The sequence below is a fragment of the Cardiocondyla obscurior genome, linkage group LG15 (assembly GCF_019399895.1).
Source record: "Cardiocondyla obscurior isolate alpha-2009 linkage group LG15, Cobs3.1, whole genome shotgun sequence".
Lineage (NCBI taxonomy): Eukaryota > Metazoa > Arthropoda > Insecta > Hymenoptera > Formicidae > Cardiocondyla > Cardiocondyla obscurior.
Genome location: NC_091878.1, coordinates 3,435,145 through 3,457,278, shown reverse-complemented (window position 1 = coordinate 3,457,278; position 22,134 = coordinate 3,435,145). Strand labels below are relative to the sequence as shown.

The 22,134-nt window shown below is 39.8% G+C and overlaps 2 protein-coding genes across 2 annotated transcripts in view; both read right to left on the bottom strand.

The window, feature by feature from the left end:
* Dachs (unconventional myosin-IXb-like dachs) overlaps nucleotides 1-5,643 on the bottom strand; it is a 35,651-nt gene extending 30,008 nt beyond the window's left edge. The window contains exon 1 of the mRNA XM_070666940.1: nucleotides 4,859-5,643. The gene's annotated coding sequence lies outside the window, so the exon portion shown is untranslated. The remainder of the gene's footprint in view (nucleotides 1-4,858) is intronic.
* An 8,712-nt stretch (nucleotides 5,644-14,355) lies between these two features.
* Nucleotides 14,356-22,134, bottom strand: part of Nlg-4 (neuroligin 4) — a 178,781-nt gene continuing 171,002 nt past the window's right edge. Inside the window, exons 11-14 of the mRNA XM_070666968.1 lie at nucleotides 19,639-19,972; nucleotides 18,509-18,772; nucleotides 18,220-18,379; nucleotides 14,356-17,565 (exon numbers count right to left, since the gene is read on the bottom strand). Coding sequence (XP_070523069.1) covers nucleotides 17,416-17,565; nucleotides 18,220-18,379; nucleotides 18,509-18,772; nucleotides 19,639-19,972 — 908 coding nt within the window. The 3' untranslated portion in view covers nucleotides 14,356-17,415. The remainder of the gene's footprint in view (nucleotides 17,566-18,219; nucleotides 18,380-18,508; nucleotides 18,773-19,638; nucleotides 19,973-22,134) is intronic.

Sequence of the window (22,134 nt, the reverse complement as noted above, 5' to 3'; positions counted from 1 at the left end):
CAAAATTATCGCTCTCTGTTTCTTTCGGCGAGCTACTAACCGAAGTACTTTTTCACGGACTCTGAGTTACATATTTTTAGAATTCTCGGATGAATATGTTAATTCATTAATTAAGCCCTCGGCCAAATCGAGGAAATTCGGAATAACTTTCGAGAGCGGTCTCGCGATGGGGAGTAGGGCCAACGACACCCGGTAGATTCCTTCCGTAGCCGCGGTATCCGACACTCTGCCGGAACTGAGATTCGCCAGAGGGAGAAAAGCTTAATTAAAATTCCAGCTACGTCGGGTCTGCCCGCGGAAAGTGCAAGAGATGTGTCTTATCCCGCCCCCTCCCTCCCTTCCTCCCACCCCCTCCGGTCTCGTCTTGTCCACGTGACATCTCGGAAAATCGCGGGGATAAATAAGCCAAATCGTACCCGGAGTGTCTCGAAGTTTCCGCTGTTCCCGACAGTCGTCACCTTTTACTATCGGCTCCCGCGTTTTTCCTCAATGCTACGTCGCTTCCACTTGCGTCGCATTTGCATTAACTACAAACGGTTTAATGCATGCATAAATCTCTCTTCATTTCGGAGATAAACGTGGCGGTTGTACTTGGAATTTGAATGAGTTGAAAACTGTTATTGCACGACAATAAAGATATATGTTACATTTTTGCTCGTTTAAAGCGCGCCGTTTAACCGATTATTGTAAAATCACCGCGTTTTATATTTCTGTTAACGGAGGCACGGACACTTGGTGTCTTTTTTTTGCAGTTTCGATTAAATAAAATACATATGTCGTTGAGAATTATTAACATTTAAAAAAAATTAATTTCTCTTTTTTATAAATCACGTTTATGTTCCTGTGATAAAATTGTAAACGTACTACATAGAATTTTATTAAGTTTCTTTTTTTCTTGTTTTTTTTTTTTATTATTGCAAATGTCGTGTGAACCTTGAAGGATTGAATTTAGTTAAGAAAATATCAGCTTGTAAGATGACACGCAAGATAGAGGATCTCGCTTTCTTTTAAACTGACAATTGGCTGCGCCGCAACAGGTGCTACTGCGATCGCCAGTATCTTTAAAACCCTAAATCTTTGGCCAAGTTTGTCGAAACACGGTACGCAGAATCCGCTTAAATATCATTCCCTTACCAATCACATTAACTCATTTAAGCGCGACGCGTTTAAGCGAATAAGTCCTTCTAAACGTATCGAAAATACACGTACGATAATATTCTGAACAGCAGTAAATTATAAAAGCAATGAAATCGGGAATTAAAAAGCTGAAAGTAGTCAAATTATTACGTAAAATAAATTTAAAAATAAATTTAATAATAAATATAATTTAGTTTTTAATTCTACAAAAAGAAAAAAAAAGAAAGAAAAAAGCAGTTTGCTAAAAATTAGTTTGAGTATTCCGTAAATGTCAAAAAGTTATAAATAAATATTATTTAAGATGCCGGCAAACACGACTGAAACAAAACGTTCTCTAATTGATATATTATTGAGGATCTCTTAAATCTTAGTTATTTCGAAGGCCAAGAAAGGCCTGATGCCTCCAATTCTCTTTTTCTACGTCCCGCTCGCTCTTTCGCTCTCGACGAGGAAACTTCAGGTTTAAAGTCGAGAGGCAGGGTGGGCGGAGGGGCACGAAGGGGATGGACCTCACCACTCTGACTCTCTAATTATATAGTACATCGTGTACCAAGCGAACGGGGTCGGAAGGTCATGGTTGCGAGAGGCAACAAAACACGCCATCGGGATATACCGAAAAATTCAGCCGAGGTACACGAGGTGGCCACGAAATTTACCTGGCAGCCGATAATAATTACTCGCCTGCCTCCGGTCGGCTCTTTCAATGCTCTCAGGCTACTAGCTCGTTACAAATATTTCTTGCAACAAAAATTCTACTTGTCCGCGGCGAATAAAGATGGAAGAATTAAAAAATAAAAATAAAATAAAAAAAAAAAAAAACGCGACGATTTAAAGAAAAGATCGTTCGTTAAAAAATTAATAAATTAAAATCCCGCTCGATTAATAGAAGTTAAATATAATAAATCAAACAATCTAATTGTTCGCAGACGGGATTCAGATAAGAGAGCAACGCGCACCTCGACACGCCGGCGTACAAAAATTAGAATCCGTATCTCGGTTTTACCGAGACGATCTTCCCGCTCGCCTTTCAACGTAAGACCAAACGCGAAACGGGGGGACCAGTGGCGGCTTTGAGCAACTGCGCGGGCACGATAACGATATGTATAGTTTAACGCAAGGTAGTGGGCACCCGACTTGCCAGGTTCACATACGCGCATCTTGGTACAAGGATAGTCGAGCGAAGGGAGATACGGGGAGAAGACCCCGGTGCCTATTTACCAGCCCCATATTTACACGCGTGCGAGCCCGCGCGTACATCCCGGGCTTTCTTTACCGGCTAATCTACCATCTTAGATCGCATTCCCTATATACGAACCTCTGGCCGGCTCTGCAATTATAGGCGAAGTTTCGTTTGAACTCCGATTGAACTGTACTCCAACCGTACGTTTTCTGGCCCCGAGATAAGAACCGGACGGAGGGAAGTGCGCGCTTATTTACAGCATGTTAAGTGCATTGACGGCTTAAACTTCAAAGATGGACTTACGAGAACTCGGTTGCACTTCGTTGTAATTAGCGGCTCCGCCGGTACAGATTTAATTAGTATAATTTTGACAAAATTACATTTAGACGCAAAAGTTTCGTAAGAGTTTACCGGATTTGGTTTAATTGCATTAAATTAAATGTATTTTAATTAAAACCCTGATGGGGAAGTGCGACTCTCGATTTTGAGACCCTCGTCGTTTTATATAAATACGTCGCCAAGTGCGAGAGCCGTGGGTGGGATTTTTTTTTTTTTTCTTTTCGTTGTTAAAATTATTTAAAGTTGTCTCCATCTTCGAGACTAATCTACCATTGGATCGGGACTTGAAACGGTAGCTGCGTGCCGTGTTTTACGATCCTTGCGATTGCAGGAAGGAAAGGTAGAAGAGGGTCCGTTGGCAAAGCCATAAAAATGGGGAAACGGAGATGCTGAGGAAAGTTGTTTGTGTAATTGATGGAAATAAGCGCGCTACTTCCTACACGACGCACATAAATCGGAAGGCTTTCGGTCCATTATGCCCTTAAATCCTTCCATTTCCTAACTTTATTTATTTCCCGATCGTCGTATCTTGTCATTAGGAGATTTTGACTTCTTTATTGGAAGTATTTCCGTCTCTTCGAAACAGTTTAGGGTCATATTTATACTTGATATATATCTTTGCGTTACGCGCGCGTTCGTCATTTACGATAACACCGGGCAACATTTTTATTTCTCATATTTATCTTATAAAAAGAAAAGATTTAAATAAAATGTGTAATAAAATATTTCTTTTGTAACGTAAATAATTTTTTAAAATAAAATATATGCCACGCGCCGATTTATACGCGATAAAATGTTACATGAGCTTTCAGACTAAGTAGTCTTCTTCTGCGAAATAAAGATTTTGCAGTAACTAAATTAAAAGTAACAATACCGTCAACTTCTACAGGAAGTGCAAGCACGTGCGTGCCGCGCGTACTCAGTTTTTACCGGCTAATCTCCCATCTGAGATCCTTAACAGGATTTGCATTTACGATACATGCAATGTAATGCCGACGATTACGTGACTCTGGAATTATCTTCGTGCAATTGCAGTAATTATCGCTCTGCTCTTCACCGGGGCCGAAGGGTGAATCGCCCGTGATTTGTCTGTTTTCGGCAGCCTGGCATTTGCATCTCGATTGCCATTCTTATCGTCCGCGGTGATCATGCTAGACGATTTGCGGATCACCTCTTGTGCGAATTGTGGATATCACGAATTTTGCCGCAGTGCGGAACGTTAAGATCAATCGCGGGGCGACAGGTTAAAAAAAAAAGTGAAACGGTCGAAATAAAAAAACGAAGAAAAAAGAAAAAAAAAAATTGCGCGAATTAATTTAACAATATCTAACGTTCGGCTAATTTTTTTTTCATTGAATTACGTCAGGTGTCTATTTTTTTAATATTATCTAGAATAAATAATCCTCGTTGTTTTTCGAAAGATCCCAATTGACATAATTTTTTTTTCAACTGCGAAACTAAATCACCTATGAAAATCTTTTCGTCGAAAATTTAAACTGAACCAAACCTCGACAATTAACGTTTATTCTCGCTTGGCGCGATTAAATTAATTATTGTATATGCAGTGCAAATAATTGAGAAATATCATCACTGCTGTATCCGCCAGTTACCGATATATTCTAATATAATGTTCGACATAATATTCGAAGTAAAAATCTGCGTGTATATTCTTTTCGGTAGCCCGGGTATAGGTAAAATATAAACAAGGCCGCGCGCGGGAGTAATGTTTACGTGGCCTTGTGCGAGACCGGCGCACATTTCTTACCCACGTGTCGGATTACTCGTGCCACGCAGTGCGTAGATATCAGAGCTCCCGCCGTACCCAAGTAACACGTAATTGTATTCCATGATTAATACTATCGATTTCAACGCGAATTAGTTTCTCAATCATTGTTCTTGCGCGCGGAACATTTTCGAGGCGAATATCTCGAATAGAAACACGTGTGATAATCAATCAGCAGCTTTTAATCGTCGCGTATTCGATCTCGCGTATCCGATCTCCACATTCTTTTCCGTACGTCAGCAATAAAATTTTATTTCGTATTATTAAATATTTATCCGCATACGAAGAATCTTGTCGCGATGGGTTTCTTAAGAATATTATTTAACCACAATTTATTTTTAGGTTATGTTCAGGTCGCTCCGCGTGCGATATTAGATTCAGACATTAATTAATTATATTAATTTCTTTAGGATAATTACAATTGGGTGATTTACGGTCGACGGCGTTCGACATCCTTCCTTCCTTCCTTCCTTCCTTCCTTCCCTCCTTCCTTTCGTGGTAGTATCCTGGATTATCCTGACGCGTTGTGGCACTTAAAATCACTCGGCACTATATTACACTGCTCTGCTTTTTTTTTATGATCACAATCACTGTCACTAACACTATCACTCGGGAGACGAACGACCGGAGGAATGACGGTGGATTATCGCGGCGTTTTTTTCCGATTTAATCTAAGAAGCGCGACGAACGATCATCTATGGAATAAATTTGTAGTCTCGATATTCGTAGCGTTCGACACTTTCGCCGGGTCCTCACTCGAGTCGTCCACGATCCCGGCACAGGAAACTGGCCGCGACGTATGTAAATCAAGGTCCGAGAGTCACCTTTTGTCCGATCGGTTCTCGTTGGCGGTGTGAACGACGTCGTGATTGTGTGCCGAGCGACGAACGACACGGGCCGCGACGTGAAATGTTCCCCGCGCACTTTATCCTTCCAGAGTTGCTCAAAAGACACTCGATCCGAACGGGACGAGATACCCGGCCGCGACGAAGAAGACGGACGAGGTGCGGGTCTCATGTCCGGGTAATGGCGGTCACCGGAACCCGCTGAACGTCGCGGAAAGAGATGGCGAGTGAAGCGTGTCGGTAACGTCGCACGCGACGAGCTTCATGTGAGACGCTCAGGCCGTCCCGCCCGCGCCATAACCTTGACCTTCACAAGCACTTTTCCGAGCCACGAAACGACGCAAAGAACGACGACTGGAACAAGAGAAGCACAGAAAACGATCGTTCGTTACCGAGTTAACAACGTCGAAACTGATTTATGTGCGAAGTAATCCTATCCGCGGCCGAAAGTTCGCGAAATCGCGGAGCGATTAGCGACACGTCCTCGCGCTTGTGACTCCGCAAATAGACTGACCCATTTCGGGCGTTGGAGAGAAGGAGAGGACCGCGTGAGGGAGTGAGACAGACGATAGAGCCGATCGTCAATTGTCGCGCTGTCCTTCTCGTCGCGGAAAGAGAAAACAAATGTTCGCAGATAATCTCGGAAGCGCCGAGCTCGACGCCGAATTATGTTTACGTTTTTTTTACGAGCTCGTCGAGCTCGAGGCTTCTTCTTCCAAAACAGATGGTCCTTATGTTCGACGCCCGTACTCGTTCCCTCGCGATTCCGAGACCCAGCTGTGATTTTCGAGCTCCCAGATCGTCGTCGTTATAAAAATCCGTTCCGACGACGTAAGTTTTCATCGCGTGATTACTTTGGTCTGGACACTTTTTTTTTCTGGCCAGTTCGATAAAAGAATAGCAGGAAAAAGTTGGGGCACGTATACAAAAGCGTCTTAGCACCTCGCCGGTAATAAAGGAGCCACGTATACGTGATATCTATAGTGGTCTTTCGCTAAAAGCTATTAAATGCTTGCAAAAATTTCAAGCACGCTCTATTGTTAATTTCCTAACGTTATCGTTCTTCGTAATTTTGTTTGCACATTGCTCGAACAGTCGCGCGACATAAATATACATACGTATAAAAGCACCGTGCCGCAATGTTTAAATGTTACATTGTCGCAATGCACGGTTATACTTTTTTTAATATTCACATGGTAACAATCTTAAATAAAATTAAAGCGTACAGCATTCTTTTTTTTTTATTTTAATTACAGGAGAAAAAATTAAAGCGGAGCCGCTTTGTCTCATCGGCTCATAATTTTTCCATCTCAGAAGGGAAAAAGAGAGAGCGACCGGATTTTAAGAGGATTTGGCTGAGATGAAACTCAAGATTATTACTTAGAACGAGCGTTTTATGGTTTCAAAGGTCCGGATTAAAAATTGTTTATATATGCGTTGACATAAGCTTGGGGAAAAAAAAAGAAAAAAATGTCTAAAATGTTTCATGCTGTCTTTAAAAAATTATATGATTAATTCATTCCATCGAAACTGTCACAAACGTGCAATTTGTCGTTTTACATGCAAAATCACGTTCATATTGCGAATGTGGTCTATCTCGACGTGTGACTTGTTACATGAAGTAGCGTGAATTGCAGGATTTCCAAGCAGAACACTTCTTGCGCCCATTATTGACGCAAATTGGTTATATGGTCGAGATATGAAGAAACCGTTTTAACTTTTATTGCCGTACTCTACTGTCGCAATATAATCGTGGCTGTTTAAAATCCTTTATTAAAAATATTTTTAATCAAATTCCCGGAGCATCGTTGTGCCATATGTTTTAACAGTACCACCGAAATCAGTGAATTACATTCTCGCAGATTCCGAGTAAGAACGCTATCCTGTCTCTCCTCTCCGGCGTTTCAAGTCCTTATCTCCTTTAAAGTCTCGATCTTTCGCATGCCCTGCGGGTGTTTAACGCCCGCAGGTATCTAGTTCCGTATTACTTTGAGATGCTCACTTCGAATTTCATCCGGCGCGAATTAAAGCGTTTACAGTTTGAAAAAGTATGGGCGAAGATCAAATATCCGTTTCACATGCTTTATTTCCACGCGTATGAAAGTGGAACAATAATTATTATTCGACGGCGTGCTTATGTCGTTCGAAATAAATCTTCGACGCGACGAGATAATTATTTGTTCGTTATTTCTTTTTTTTCCTACGCAGCTGTAAATTTATTTCGAAAATATTCTTTTTGTATGATAAAAAATTGGCAAAAAATTTACAGCGCGTGAGTACAGGTAAACGTGGAAACTGATTGGTGTGATAGTGCGACCCTGAAATGACACACGGTCGTTTGCAGACGAGCGCAATCTCGGCGTTCAAAGTCAACAATGATATGAGGTTGATTGTGATATGCAAATGGAAGATCAGTGGAAAGGCATAGGAGGGGCGTGGAGGTACCTAATGAATATTTATTGGTCCCGTTTGGCGACAGCAAAGTATAGCTATATATTGATACTTTGCCGGACGCCGATTAAACGTATAATTTTCGAATTAAAGCTCCGATCGCGCTAAATAGTTGTATCATGCAAATACGAAATAATGCATATTTCAAGCTTCCTATCGTTGACCTACTTTTCATGTTTTCGTCACATTTAATCCCATTGCGAAAACGCCGCGTCGCGTAAGCGATAAAATTCACCTCTCGCAAGTAAAATCTGAGATATCAGGACGTCACGGTCGAAAAAAAATTTCACGAATTAACTATCATCAGTTGAAACGATTAATTACAATAGAGATCCTGTTTTAAAATAATTTATCGTCTTATTGTTAACTTTACTCACTCGCATTGGTAGCAAAAAGTTTTCCGGTCCGTGTTTTGTTTAACGAATCCTTGGATAATCCCGGGAGTCTTAATTCGTCCACGCGGATTTATCGGAGACGCGAACGATCCTTTCGGATCGAGCCGATCACTTGGAAAGTATTCATCACTCACTTCTCCTAGTTGGCATTACCCCGGGCCACTTCCCTTTTAAAACGGAAACCGGAAACGCGCCTTTTCCACGTACGCATCCGGACCGATTCAGCGCCGCGCATTTCTTCGTTACGAGGCAGCCGCGTTTTCTTCGCGGCTAGACACAACTCTTGATGCCTCTGAGAGGCAGAACTCGCTCGGCGGCAAGCTTCCTGCAGAATCGATTATCGCGGACGTGTTCGCCAACTGTCAGAGGATTTTTTCGTTCCTGATTCGCCGGTGGTTAATCCATCACGCTTCGCGCGAAGCGGCGCGAAGAAAACCGCGCGTGGCGAATCGAAAATAGCGCGCGGCTTGAAAGAACGCGCATTAATTCAACGCCAAAGATCATACGTTGACAAATGCGTGTCGGCTGAGTGAAAGAAAAACGGAGCGCGTCTTACATGCCGCACGCGCGCAAGCTCAAAGTCTTTTTTTTTTTCCTTTTTTTTTAGTCAAAGATTTTTAAACAAACCGTTGTCACGTGCGCGAATTTAGCGCGTCATGTTTAACAGATTCTTTTGTATTTCCGTGCTCGTAAGATTGCTTTCTTTTATATATACATATACACACGATCTTATTAACTTATCGCCAAGTGAGATCCCGTCTGGCCGTTTGTTCATTTAATTACGGTGGTTTCTGAAAGCAACCACAAAAGTGCACGTGTGCGAAATATCATATTGCGAAGAGTGCGCAGTGTTCCCCGCGAAAGGGAATTATGAGAAAGTGAAAAATAATACTCAGCACGGTTCAATATATTAATGAAATAAAAGTAAGAAAAGAAAGAGGTATCTAAATCACTTACATAATTAAATATTAAACTTATATCTTCAATAACACTCCGCAAATATTTGTTAGGCGCAAATTAATATTTTAGTTTCCACGACGAGCGTTTGAAAGGTTCTTAAATTGATGTAGCAGCTGGCAAAGGTGTCGCACGCTTGTAGATAGTTTACTTAGTTGAACTAAAGGTGTCCGTTCCCGTATACTTCCCGCTAAGGATATTAGATCCAAAAATTGAAACTTAATTTACCGTTTAAAGGATAAAATAAAGCAATGTACGATGACAGTATAATGCTGATGCATCGCTGACACCTGATCCTTCGATCAATCCTTCTTAAGGATCGCCCCGGGGGCGTATAAATTCTTGGATGTCTTTCCAGCGCGACGTTGATGAATAGCGCGTTTATCACGAAAATACAAAACGGGTGTCAAAACAGAAACACAGTCACGAAGCCTCGAGCGATGTCCTGACGAGATGCCGGGACGTCGCGAGGCGACCTTGCTGTGTGAATGATCCTTAAGGGGAGGACGATTTCGCGCCACGAAGATTCGCGTGACTAAATTCGCGTGAAGGAGAGATCGAGTGAATGAGCGAACGCGTCCAATTAACAGAGATTTATTAACCCGACAAATTCTCTTATCGAAATTAACCTTAATTAAATGCTAACGAATTAGCTTTGCGTTTCCCTTTCGGCGCGTCCGTTAATGTAAGTGTGCTGCATTGTATTTATAAAGAGCCGTTTATACACTCCGCCGTGAGACGCCGAGTAATTACCGTAATTAATTTTACAACGACCCAGTTTGCAGTTTTTACAGCGACTTATGGTTTTTTTAATTTCACGCCGGTTCTTTTATTATTTTTTTAAATTTTTTTTTTCGCAATTTTTTTGCTTTATTTTGAAGTTTGTTATGTCACAATTTGCATAATTTGTATTTAAATATGCGAATGCAATCTTTCTTTCTGAAATAACGGCCGATAATGAAATGTAATTCTTTCAAGCCTTCCGGCTAGTCCCTTCGATTGATATTACAACTCTGATAAGATTTACCTCATTAAGCAGTTTCGTCTTTAGCGGTCGCAAAGAATAATTCCCGCTTTAACTGCGTAATCTTTACGCTTTCTCATCTTCCGTTTTTTAACGCGCACGAGCGAGATCATTATACTTCGTAGCAATTAGAAAATGTTGACCGGTACTCTCAACAGTTGCCTTTACGCACCTCTTGGTCACAATTGCCACCGAGGCTGGCGGCAAAACTCTTCCAGTCTCGATTTTACCGGCTTTGATATCACGCGCGTCCCGCAGAAGAATACACTGAAAGGCACTTAAATAAATTCACCAAGTCACAATCACGTTGCGCTTCCAGTCTTAGCGCGGGCCTAAAGTCGGGACCAGTTGCGACACAGGGTGGTTCTCCAACGGGGGGGTCGCAAAGGCCCCGGCGCGGCGAAGTTTACTTTACATCGAGAAGGTTACTCGGGTGTCCTTGCCTTGGTGGTGGTGAAAGAACGGAAGATGTACTTGGCGCGAGATCTAGCCGAGAGTGGTACCACCGGCCACTGAAGAAGAAGTGCTGTGTGCGGATCGCACGGCCGAGTGAAACGAAGACAGGAGAGTTGAAATGGTAAGGGACAGCGGAGATCGAAAGAGAGGTAGGAGAAGGACGAGGAGAAAGAGGGGAGAAATGCACCGCGTCCTTCGTGATGGGAGGGAGACAGAGGTCCGTCAAGGGACCCACAACCCGAAAACATGGCCATCTGGACTTCTTCGTCCTCTCTGCTCCTTTTTTGGTGGCCCCCCCCTAGTCAGAACTATAGTGTTTATCAACGTTCACTTATCTCACCCGCTTATTCAATTTACAACACTCAAATACGTTTTGTGTAAATAATTAAAAAAAAAAAAAAAACATTAATATAAAAAGGTAGAAAAATTAATAATTAATTAAAAAAATTAAATTCCGTTGGATACGATAAAAAAATTTAATATATTCTTACGTTTTACTTTTAAATATTTAGATTTTCCAAACGGGCTTTTTTTTTTTATTTCCATTCTTTACGTAAGTTTTTGAAAATAATATTAAACAGGGGTTGTTCAAATAGCTTCTGATGATGTGGCAAGAAAATTAATTTCACGCCGTTACAGAAGGACTAATCTTTTCAGGTGACACGTTGATCCTGAGGTTATCATAGGTCATCTGTGAATGATCACTCGACAATTGCTGCGTCTACGGTGAAGATCGCGAGCGAAACGGCCGATTGAAAATTTTCTTGCACCATCATCACCCTCGCCTCGAGTCCTAAAGCATAATGCGATAGCCTTTTACTACGATAATATGAACATCAACCGGTAACGATCGTTGACAAGGCAATGTGGACATGTATTAAATCTGGAAGCATTACTGTCCGTCATCATTTCGACGAATAAAATTTGATTTCCGCTAATTAGAATGGGAAGTGTCAAAAGAATTTTCTGAAGAATTAAAATACGGAAAAAATAAATAAATAAACAAATAAATACAATAAAAAAATATTGAACAGAATTGTTACATATAGGCAGCATGAAAAGTAAACGATAAAATATGGGAAAATATTATTTTACAAAAACAAAATAATTTATCAAGAATATTAATTTAATAAATTATTAAAAGTTTTACTAACGATGATACAAAAATAATTTCACGATTAATCAAGAGAAGAGATATTTTATTTTAAGAGCTATTAAATTGTTTGTATTAACTATCCCGGTTAAAGAAATAATAATTAAGATGACAAGTGTGAGGAGGCCATAACTTTTTACACTCTTTTGATGTATCGCTACTGTTTGCGGACAACGACGAACTGGCCTCACCGAAGGCCTTGTATTATGGTAAACGAGACATTGGTGGTAGGCTGCCAGTCAGGAATGCTTCTACTCTACTTCTCTTTCTCTCTTTCTCTCGCGCTTTTTCTCCTTACCTCCCTCTTCCTGTTCCTTGCACTCTTCTTCGCGGCCGTTGTTCGAGGCTTCGTCCGTTTTCTACCGCCGAGCCGTCGCGGTACCCCTAATGAAAGCCCTTTCCCCGACCACCAATTAACACTCAAGTGACACCCAAGGGATCCAGCACGTTCTAACAAGGACGAGAACGAAAGCATCCCTCAAGTTTAATCCTCCTAAGCTTCCAATAATAGCAATTGATTTATAATTATTTTATTATTATTTTTAATTACCCACGTAGTCTTCAAATCTTATTCTAAATAAGCGTCATTGATCATATTTATTACTAATTTATATTTATTAATATATTGTACGTAAAATTGAATTAATCTTCTATTCAAGAACGTTTAAAATACTGAATATCATCACAATTTGAGAATATTTTTAAAAATAAATACGTAATAAATAAAATGCGTGAAATTTTAATAATTTAAAATATTCGAAAAGTATTTTTACACGATGAAAAATATTTTTTACATCACGTGGGAAATAAAGCAAAAATTTTGCGAGAAGTAGCTGGGCAAAGACAATATAAGATCGATATACGGGGACGTGGGAAGCATAATTGATAAGACGTCGGAATGCTTAATGCCGTTAATCCGCTCAATGTTAATTCCGTGCAGCGTGACAACTTGTGACGCGCAGCGCGCTCGTTATGACGAGCTGACTATCTCTTATGGGGACACACGATGATAATTCAATTACGGTCGGGTACACATGTTGAATAGTTCGTGCGCATGAATATTGGTTTCGCATGCAGAACGGGGACGGGACCACACATGCTATATTTACCCTAATGGATAACGAATGCGTACCTTGTAAAAGTCCGCCCCGAGCGACGTTTGAGGCGATCTGCTAACCAGATTGATACAACAGCGTCTTGCAGATAAGCCGGGAACATCCGCGCGTTATCCGTTTTCTCGCTCAAATCCTCTTCAAATATGAATATTTTTCCCGCGTGAGAAGATTCTCTTCCGCAATTATTCCCATTAAAATGCACTAAAACTATTTCAAAATAATTTTGTAAACGAGAAGAGATGCGATTGTTTTTATAGAATTAAAAAAAAAAAAAATGAAAAGTCTGAAAATAATTCTTTATTACTTTTATTGAATAATAAAAAAGTGAGCGGGAAAAAAATATGAGGAGACTCAATATCAACGTTGGTGCAAAGAATATTTTTAATTTTTAATATTTTTAATCTTTAGCTGCTTTTAATTATTAATTAAAACAGCTTTTTCAAATAAATTCAGGAAGATTCATAAAATGCAAGTGTACGTCAGATTTTTTCCACCACATTTAACTGGAAAGGATAACAACCAATTTTATATTTTGGATATTATTTTCTCCGCGCGTGGACTGTATTCATTAAAATACAAAGGTTTCTGCATATTAACGAGCAGATATCATATCAAGTTACCTATTTTGTTTGATAATATCATTACAAATTAATTTGTATTTTGCATCATAGGCATGTGCTGCATAAAAACGCATCATTAATTTCATATTATATAAAATATAACATAATTATATCAGTTGTTACCGTAGTGATAGAACAGTATATCACAATTAGACTTAATTAACTAATTACAACATTATCATATAGTTAATTATTCGAGTTCTCATTGCTAAGAAATTTTGCAGGCGTTTCATATTTTGCTTTTTTTCATATTTTAGATTTAAATAAAATTACATAATTTTGAAAAAGTAAATCTTTTTTTTTAATATGTACAAAATCATGTTTTAAAAATTAAAAAGAATTATAAAGACTTTTTTTTTTGTTATTAAAGAATATTTAAATTGCTGTGTAAAACTAAGATTAAATACTAAAAATTCTTAGCATACATAAAATAAATAGCATATTTCTTTTGATTTTCTGTTATCGTACAATAATAATTTGGAATTTAACATTTTCATCTTCCGATCTGCGTGCTCTTTTCGCGTGTACCTTCTAAAGATGAGACAGGTGTGTGCGATCACTACCTGAGGGATATTCAGAAAGCCCTTTGTACTTTATCCTTTCGGTTGGGAAGTATCAACGGTCGATATAGGGCTTTCTCAGTAATGTTGAAGGGCTTTTCTTTATCATTTCGTAATAAATTTATTAATATCGTTAATGCAAATAAAATAAAATTTGTTTAATAATTAAAAAATGCGCTTACAATCTCAATATACATTTTTTAAAGATAAAAATTAATGTAATTTTAAAGTAAAAGCTTTTCCCATTTCTTCCATAATATATTTTGCGTATAATTACTTAAAACAATTTTTCTAAGGGAAGGAACAAGGGTGCATAAAACTAAGAAACAAATGTGCAAGGTTTCCATGTATATCGTTATGTATTTACAATTTGACAACAAAACGTTAAACGTAACAGGTAGCCTCGCCCTCGGCCGGAAAGTATAATCGAGGTATCATTCTAGGAGAGCGCGAGGCCAGAGAGAGCTAAAGGTCTCACATAAATATAATAATATCCGTCATATAATAATTTATTACAATGTGTAATAGGTGTATAATATATATATATATATATGTTATTTAAATTTTTTCAAACATCTGCTTAACTGTTCGACATATTTTTTTCTTCGTCTTCTCTCTCTCTCTCTCTCTCTCTCTCTCTCCAGAATTGTCTTTCCGGCGGTCACTTTTAATTACTATTTACCGGCTTTATTCCTTAATCTTTAATATATTTCGGATTGTCCCGTACTTGATGATGATATTGTACAACGCCCACAATAATTATTTTACATTTGCGAGTGCTGCTAAAATTTACGTTCGGCGATATGGCGTCGTTTCCATTCTTTCCCTTTGTTTTATTTTTCTTTTTTTTTTATTTTTTTATTTTTTTTTTCTTTAAAATTCCAATCTCACGAACGCGTCTGAATCTGTCTCGCCATTGTTTTTGTCATATATCACGGCCCCGAGATATTTCTACACTCTTTCTTCATCCACGTTTTTACGAGTAGGTCTTTTTCGTTTTTTGCAGCCAATTTGGGATCTTTCCGTACTATGCGAACTCGAGTTAGTTCAATTATAAAAGTATAAGATCCTTCTAGGACGGTAAGATCCTTTGATTATGAGGACCCAAGGATTTAAAGGATTTCAGGAGCTAACTAAGCCACTTCGTGGCCGCGATCGTCTCGTTTTGCTCAGAAAGCACAAGAAAGATGCAGCTTTCGATATCGTGTTCAACAAAGGTGCACACCGTGTATAAAACTTTGACTTTCCTTTGTCGATTTGTTGATATATGGTTCATTGCAAAGAAGATTTAATAACATTTAAATTCTGTTGAATCTTTCAATCTTTAATTCGAAAGATTAAAAACCTTAACAACATGGAATTTTAATCTTGAAAAACTTGAGTAAATTCATTTCTCGTAAAAAGATTCGGGATAAAAAGGGATTTTATTTTACTAATAAATTAACTTAGTTAAAGTGTCCATTACACTTTGCATTGACGCACGTATACGTTGTGTAACATTTTTTTTAATAAACGTGTCGATTTTACAAATCCCATGAGACACACGTGAAAAGAATCGCAATTTGCGCGTGTATGTGAGCCTTTTATTGATTTCTGTAGTCTCGTGGCAGTGTATTACGCATAATAATGTCTTTTAGTCTTTATTTTACACCTATATATATGTATATATTTATACAAAAAAAAAGAAAAAAAAAATTAATCACACATTATGTATCCGATGGAAGATGAACCTCGAAGAATTTATACCACATGATTAAATATGGATTGTGGAGCTTTTCTCGCGATGACGGTAACTTTTTCGAAGGAAATCAACTCACTTTGTGAGCGATACGTAAAAATTTTATAAATCCAAAGTGAACACAAGAGATACGAAGGGTACGAGGAACGATTTTTCGCGGTGGTTCGTATTTAGAACGACGAGACAACCGCGCCGGAAGAAATGAGGAAAATCAGAAACACTTCCGCGACAACGGCTTAGATCTGCCCGGTTCTCGTTATACATATATATAGAACACATATGCGTGTAGATACGCGTACACGGAGAGGGTACGAAGATCATGCTATGTGCGTATCATGTATCATAATTCATATGTGCAATACATACGTTCGCAATGACGCCACTTGCATGGCAATCGTATTAACTGGAGCAACGATAACGAGCGATATCTCTTGCATCAACGGTTCCCTTTCACGTCCCAATTCATGCAGCGCAGTTAAGAACGTAACTTTATAAATAAACGGAAGCTAAAACCATCCACCGTACGTAACTTTAAATAAAAATATGTATACGTTCCTCCTTTATTTTTTTTCAACAAGAGACAGATTTATGGTTTATAGATTTAGAGATAAAAATTGTAAGAGCTCGGAATGCTTATTCGCGTCGATGAGCAGAACACACTCGTTACGCCCTCGAAATATTTTCCCTACGTTCGTTTCTCCCTATATTACGACAACATGACGTCACGCGTGGATACACACCAACCGGAAAACGAAATAATAAATGATACGCGTGTTGCAAACGCAGTTCTCTTAGAAAGTAGCAAACTTTGGCGTTTTCTTATGGTATATATAAATTCACGTTATGTACAAGGAACATCTAACACTGTAGTGGCTAGTGTATTTCTTTTATACATCTTCATCGTCGTCAATTCATATTGAGCCGCCCACCACTCGTCTCGTTTTTTTTTTTCTTTTTTTTTAACGACTAGAGATTCTTCATTATCGACTAATTAGCGGAACGCATCGCTTTGATTCCGTTGCGCCGAGTTTGATTGAAGTTTCGATTGATCCTGGATAATCGCTTCGTTCACCCGATCTCTTTCTCACGTGCCTCCACAGTCTACCGAACGTCAAAGAGTCTTCGGGCGTAACGTCATTTATTTGTACTCCTTTCGTTGAGATTGCACGAGAGTAATTCTTCAAAAAACCTTTTCGAACCGCAAACATTCTTATACCTACGTCTTTATTAATCAGTATTTATCGATTATCTCGTGTAATTATTTTCAAAAACTGTCAAGTTCTGCGCATAAGTGTCCTAGGCTGTATACTTTTCAGCGTTAGAAGACTGAAAAGCTCTGAGACTGCGGAGGGTGGATTTCAGGTTGAAATATGGAGTTTGATTTCTACCCTTCCAAAGTCGCAGTGAGCTTTTTCTTTTTTTTTTTACGTTCGGTAGATCCGGCGATCTCGGCTCGGTCATTCCTTCAGCTGTGAGAAACCTTTCTCCAGCACCCCCCTCCGTTCGTCCAGGGCTCACGATCCCTAGGACGTCCTGCGTCGACCCGTCGAAATGTCAGCCGCCGTTAAAGGCCGCTTTAACAGGTCCGCGACGAACTGCCTAGAGCAAAGTCGACGCCGTGAGGACATCTGGGACGACTGGCTTCGGAGGGGGGTCCAAGCATCACACTCGCATCTCGCTCATCGTCGCCTGCGACACGCGGCTGGACACCGTCGCGCTTTGCAGAAGAGGCTGATTCTCCGGCGGACTCTTTGCCCTGGGTGGCGGGGGAGCTCGCGGTACTGTCAAGTGGATGGATCCGTTTGGAGGACCCTGAAAAGCAAGACGTTCATAATTTCTTAACACGCCTAAAATTGTGCAACGTGAGTATTTTTTATTTATTTTATTTTTTTAATTAAATTTTGTATAGAAGATTTAATACGTCTGCTTTACGTTGACTGAGAAATTTTCATATTATTAGTATTTATTTGTGGATAGCAAATTTTCTTGTACTTTGAAAGCAACAGGACTCGTAAGCTTATTAAAGAAGTTTCTGAAGTCAGATATAATATATGCGGGGCAGTAGCCCCGCTGTACTATTTTATGATCATAATTTCGATTATACGTTATTACGTCTTACTCGGGTACTAAGTCCTTAAGCTCAAAAAGTTTGATGGACTTTACAATGTGCTTTATTAAGGAAAATACGTGTATGCCGAGGAACTATTAATTTTATGACATGCACATAGTCATTTGTTACTTTATTATGTTTTCCGTATATATCTTATGAAAGTATTACAAAGTTTGATGCAATAAGAAAAAAAAAATAAATAAAAAGACGTTAAGTAATATTTTAAAAAAATTAAATTCCTTGCCCTGTTACAGTTTTTACGACAGCAGAATATTCAGATAAAAATTATATCAATTCAATTTACATGTTTATATATTTTTTTGTACAAGTTTCGTGGCAAATTAAAAGCTGCTCACTTGAGTTTGCGTATTTAAGTCTTGAATGACTGAGGCGCGCGGAAGAGTGGCGTGCTGTTGCTGATGCTGCTTCTGGTAATGATGCTGATGAGGCAACGTATGAGTTCCTTGGCCTTGGAAGGTCACGCTGGAGTCGTTGGGAGGGCCCTTCATTACATTTCTGCAATAATAAAAATTAATTAAAAAACTTTAATAATTACAGCAAGCATAATTTTCTTGCAGCATCATGAAAAATTTTTATTTTTTATTAATTAAATGGCAAAGAAATAAAAAGTCAATATCTCGATACCTTCTTAACATTTCGTTCTCAACGTCGACGATTACTTGGCCCCCACCGGCATAATGAGAATGGGGTGGAGGCGGCTGTTTCAGTTCGGTGAAACCGCGGGGACCGCATTGTTGATTCAGCATCTGTTGCTGCTGGAGGCTCTTCACCTCGAGCCGCGTTTTATCCCTTTGATAATAAACGCCGGCAAATATCAGGACGTTCAAGATCAGCAGACTGCAGCCGATCGCGATTGTCACGCTTAGAGCTGTCGAATACGCCGCGTAGCTGCAATAAAGAAAAAAAAAAAAAAAAAAATTTCCAATCAATGCACTTCAGCGTCGAAAAACTCCAATAGATTTTATTTTTCACGAAGAAAATTAAACCCGAAGGGCTCCAACGTTTAGAATAAATCTTTCTTTTACGCGGACAACAATTTACTCAAATAATAACGGTTAATATTCCGTTAAAACGAAGTTTGCGTTGAATCATTTATTTGTAAAACTATTATGACAGTGCGGGAATTCTCAAACGTTCGAAGCGCAGCTGGCACGGGAGAAACCATCCATACGATGCAAATTTCATGATTCTGAAATATTCCCCGCGAAACCGTGGCAAAATAACGTTTCGTCTCATGTCATTTTCTCATGGGCAAAGTTTCGCCGGACGAATATATATAGCGACGCGTTGGGAGCTGCCGATAGATTCGAAGCAAGTTAAAAAGCAAAGTGCGCTTTAGCTTACGCTGTTAACGGCACTCAGTTTTGTTGAATTTTTTAAGCACTCTACAGCGAAATAAGAAACGGGAATTCTGTCAAATTGTACGTTCTGGATTTGCAATCAGTCGTTAAATATGTCTACTATTTTTGTCAGCTCAAGTACACTTCGGATAGAGTGGCTTTCGCGTTGCGAATGTTTACGAAAGTACACCAGGGTGGCGGAAAAGATTTGATTTTCGCAATTCCCGTGTATTTCACTCGCGCGAATCTGCCGCGTGTCTTCGGTGAGATTTTAATAAAAAAAAAAATAAAATAAAAATTGGAGCCTGCGATATTGCGAGAGAGACAGAGAGAAAGAGAGAGAAAGAAAGGTAATAAAAAATCTTAATTAAATTTTAAAAAATTATATTTTACGCTGCAAATAAAAATAGTTACCCGGCGGCGTCCAGACTGGCTAGGGTGTCTGTACTAGCGTTATGGACGTTTTGAAGATTGGTGCCCGGAATAAGACTGACGCACGTCGTGATGCTGTAATCCGTCGTGGTCGGTGGATCCGTGCTAAGGTTCTTCCTCTTGAATTCTTCGCTGATCCTGCTGAGAGGATCCGGCCTCACGAATCCGTCGTATAGACTGGGGTCACTGTGGCCGCGGAACAAGTTGTGCCTGGAATCGACATCCTCCATTCCGGCACGATGGAGTTCCGGGACGAGGCGCAGCCAGACCGACAGCTGATGCGCCCTGTAATGATTCTTCATTTTCGGCTTCATTCCTGCAAGCATACACATCCGGAGTTACACGTGCAACTAAAGCTTTTATTAATTTTTTTCTGTTACAAATAAAGAAAAAGAAAAAGAAGAAAAGTTTAGTTAAATTAGAAAAAAAAATTACAAATAATTAAATAAACGATTAAAATGGCTTTCGAATCCGCCACGTAAAAATGGCGATTAATTGAAATACAATTAATTCTTTTACAGCGCGTTAAACTGCATAAAGGTGAGATGTACATACAGGAGAGCGCGGGGAGACAGGTAGAGGGGAGATAGGTGGTGGGGGAACGAGCGGTAGGCGGCTAGCGGTGAGCGCGAGCTACCTGAGTTTCCCCACCACACTCGTCCGGCACAGGTAGACTACGCATCACGTACTTAAAAGAGCACGCGGTCGCACCGGAAGTGAGGTGATCATTCGATGTAGGAAGACTTATCCCTGCACGAATCGCATCTTCCACCCTTCTCTCAACACGGAGAATACGGGCAAACAGTTCCCGTTCCTTTAAAGTAAGTTTGATCTCCGCTTATGTATTATACGCATATGCGTGATATCCGGAGTGGTTATCTTATTGTTAGCTCGTCGAACGATTACTGTAGATTCTCTTGCGGTCAAGCTCCAAGCAACTCGATTCGGTATAAGTTCGGTGTAAATTCTGTCGTGCAACGCGTACCGTGGTGAAGCGGGCGAGATTGAGCAGCGGTCGTGACTCAAAACATCGCACGGTATTAACGTGATAGCCTTGGTACGCTCGCTGCACGGTCGAGCACGCAGTTAGAACGCACCGACAAATATCGTCACTTAATCGTTTTCGTTTCTGTTTCAGATGAGGAGAAGCTGAAGTGCCGCATTCTATTCTAGACATTCTGAGAGGAGGAGGAGGCCTCGGAAAGGCATCGTACATCGACGGAGAACCTCCACAGTAAGAATTATTTTTTTCATTTCTCTAATGTGAACGCTCCTGCAATTTAATATTTATTCTTGTGTTACAGGATCTTGTCTAGTATCGGTCGTCTAGTTACTGTCCAGCGGACCATGTATCTGAGTAGATATTTAAACGTTTTTCGTCGCGACTAGCCTACTGCGCGTATTAACCTATCTATGCCAACGCGCGCTCGAGTGCCGCGGCCGCTGACCTCCGGGCCCGCCGGCCCGGGGCCGCCGCGGTTAGTGGCGAGCACGTGCTTGTGTGACGTCAGCCGGCAGCCATCATTGTTCACGCAGACATGCTGGCGCCAGGCGAGCCCGGAGGTCAGCGACCGCGGCAGTCAAGCGCGCGTAGAGACAGATTAGTATTCGTAGTAGACTAGTACGCGCGGAAAAACGTTTAGATATATGACTGTTTCGGCTCGTTATTAGAGAGTAATAATTGTTTAGTATTCAGACGCTTTGAATATTACGTTTTTAGCTCGGTGCTGGACAGTTTTGCTAGACCGCCACGAGATAAACCACGAATTAGTTAACTAATTTTTAGGTAACGGTGGGAATCAATTTCCACTCGGAATATTACTCTTTCGATGATAGAAAACTTTTTTTTTAATTATTTAATTGATAAAAGATTTAAAAACGCGTAAAGAATTTTTTTTTAAGACTGACTTGATTTACAGTATGTCACTAATTTTTATTTTGTATCTCTTTTCTGTTACAGATATTATAGTGCCGTTATCGCCGACATTAATGATTAAACGAACCGCAGCCGGTTCGTCGGTCGTTTTTTCGCGAAAATCGAAAAGTAATCGGGCGAGCGAATTTATTATGCAATTTTATTAAAACGGGAGTGTCGTATAGTTTCGCGCGAACGGCAGTGTGTAATCATTTATTCTCGCGATTGTAGATTCACGGTCGCGGCTCACGCGAGTGTCCAGTGCGCGGAAGGACGACTCGACACACAAACTGAGAGGAGGAGCAGGCCCGGGACGGGCATCCTGCACCGGCGGAGCAACTCTTAAGTAAGTATACATTTTTTAAAATAAAATCTTTATGAAATAAAAATTTTATTCTTTTTTTTTATTAATTTTATTAACAAATTTACATGTCTACATTAATATTTTTCTCTTTATGTTACAGTCACCGGCAGAATTCTTCAACTCCGCTGAAGCAGATTGGTAAGTCGCATGATTTTTTTTTCGTAGTTCGTAATTGAAATCTCATAAAAAATAACGCGCT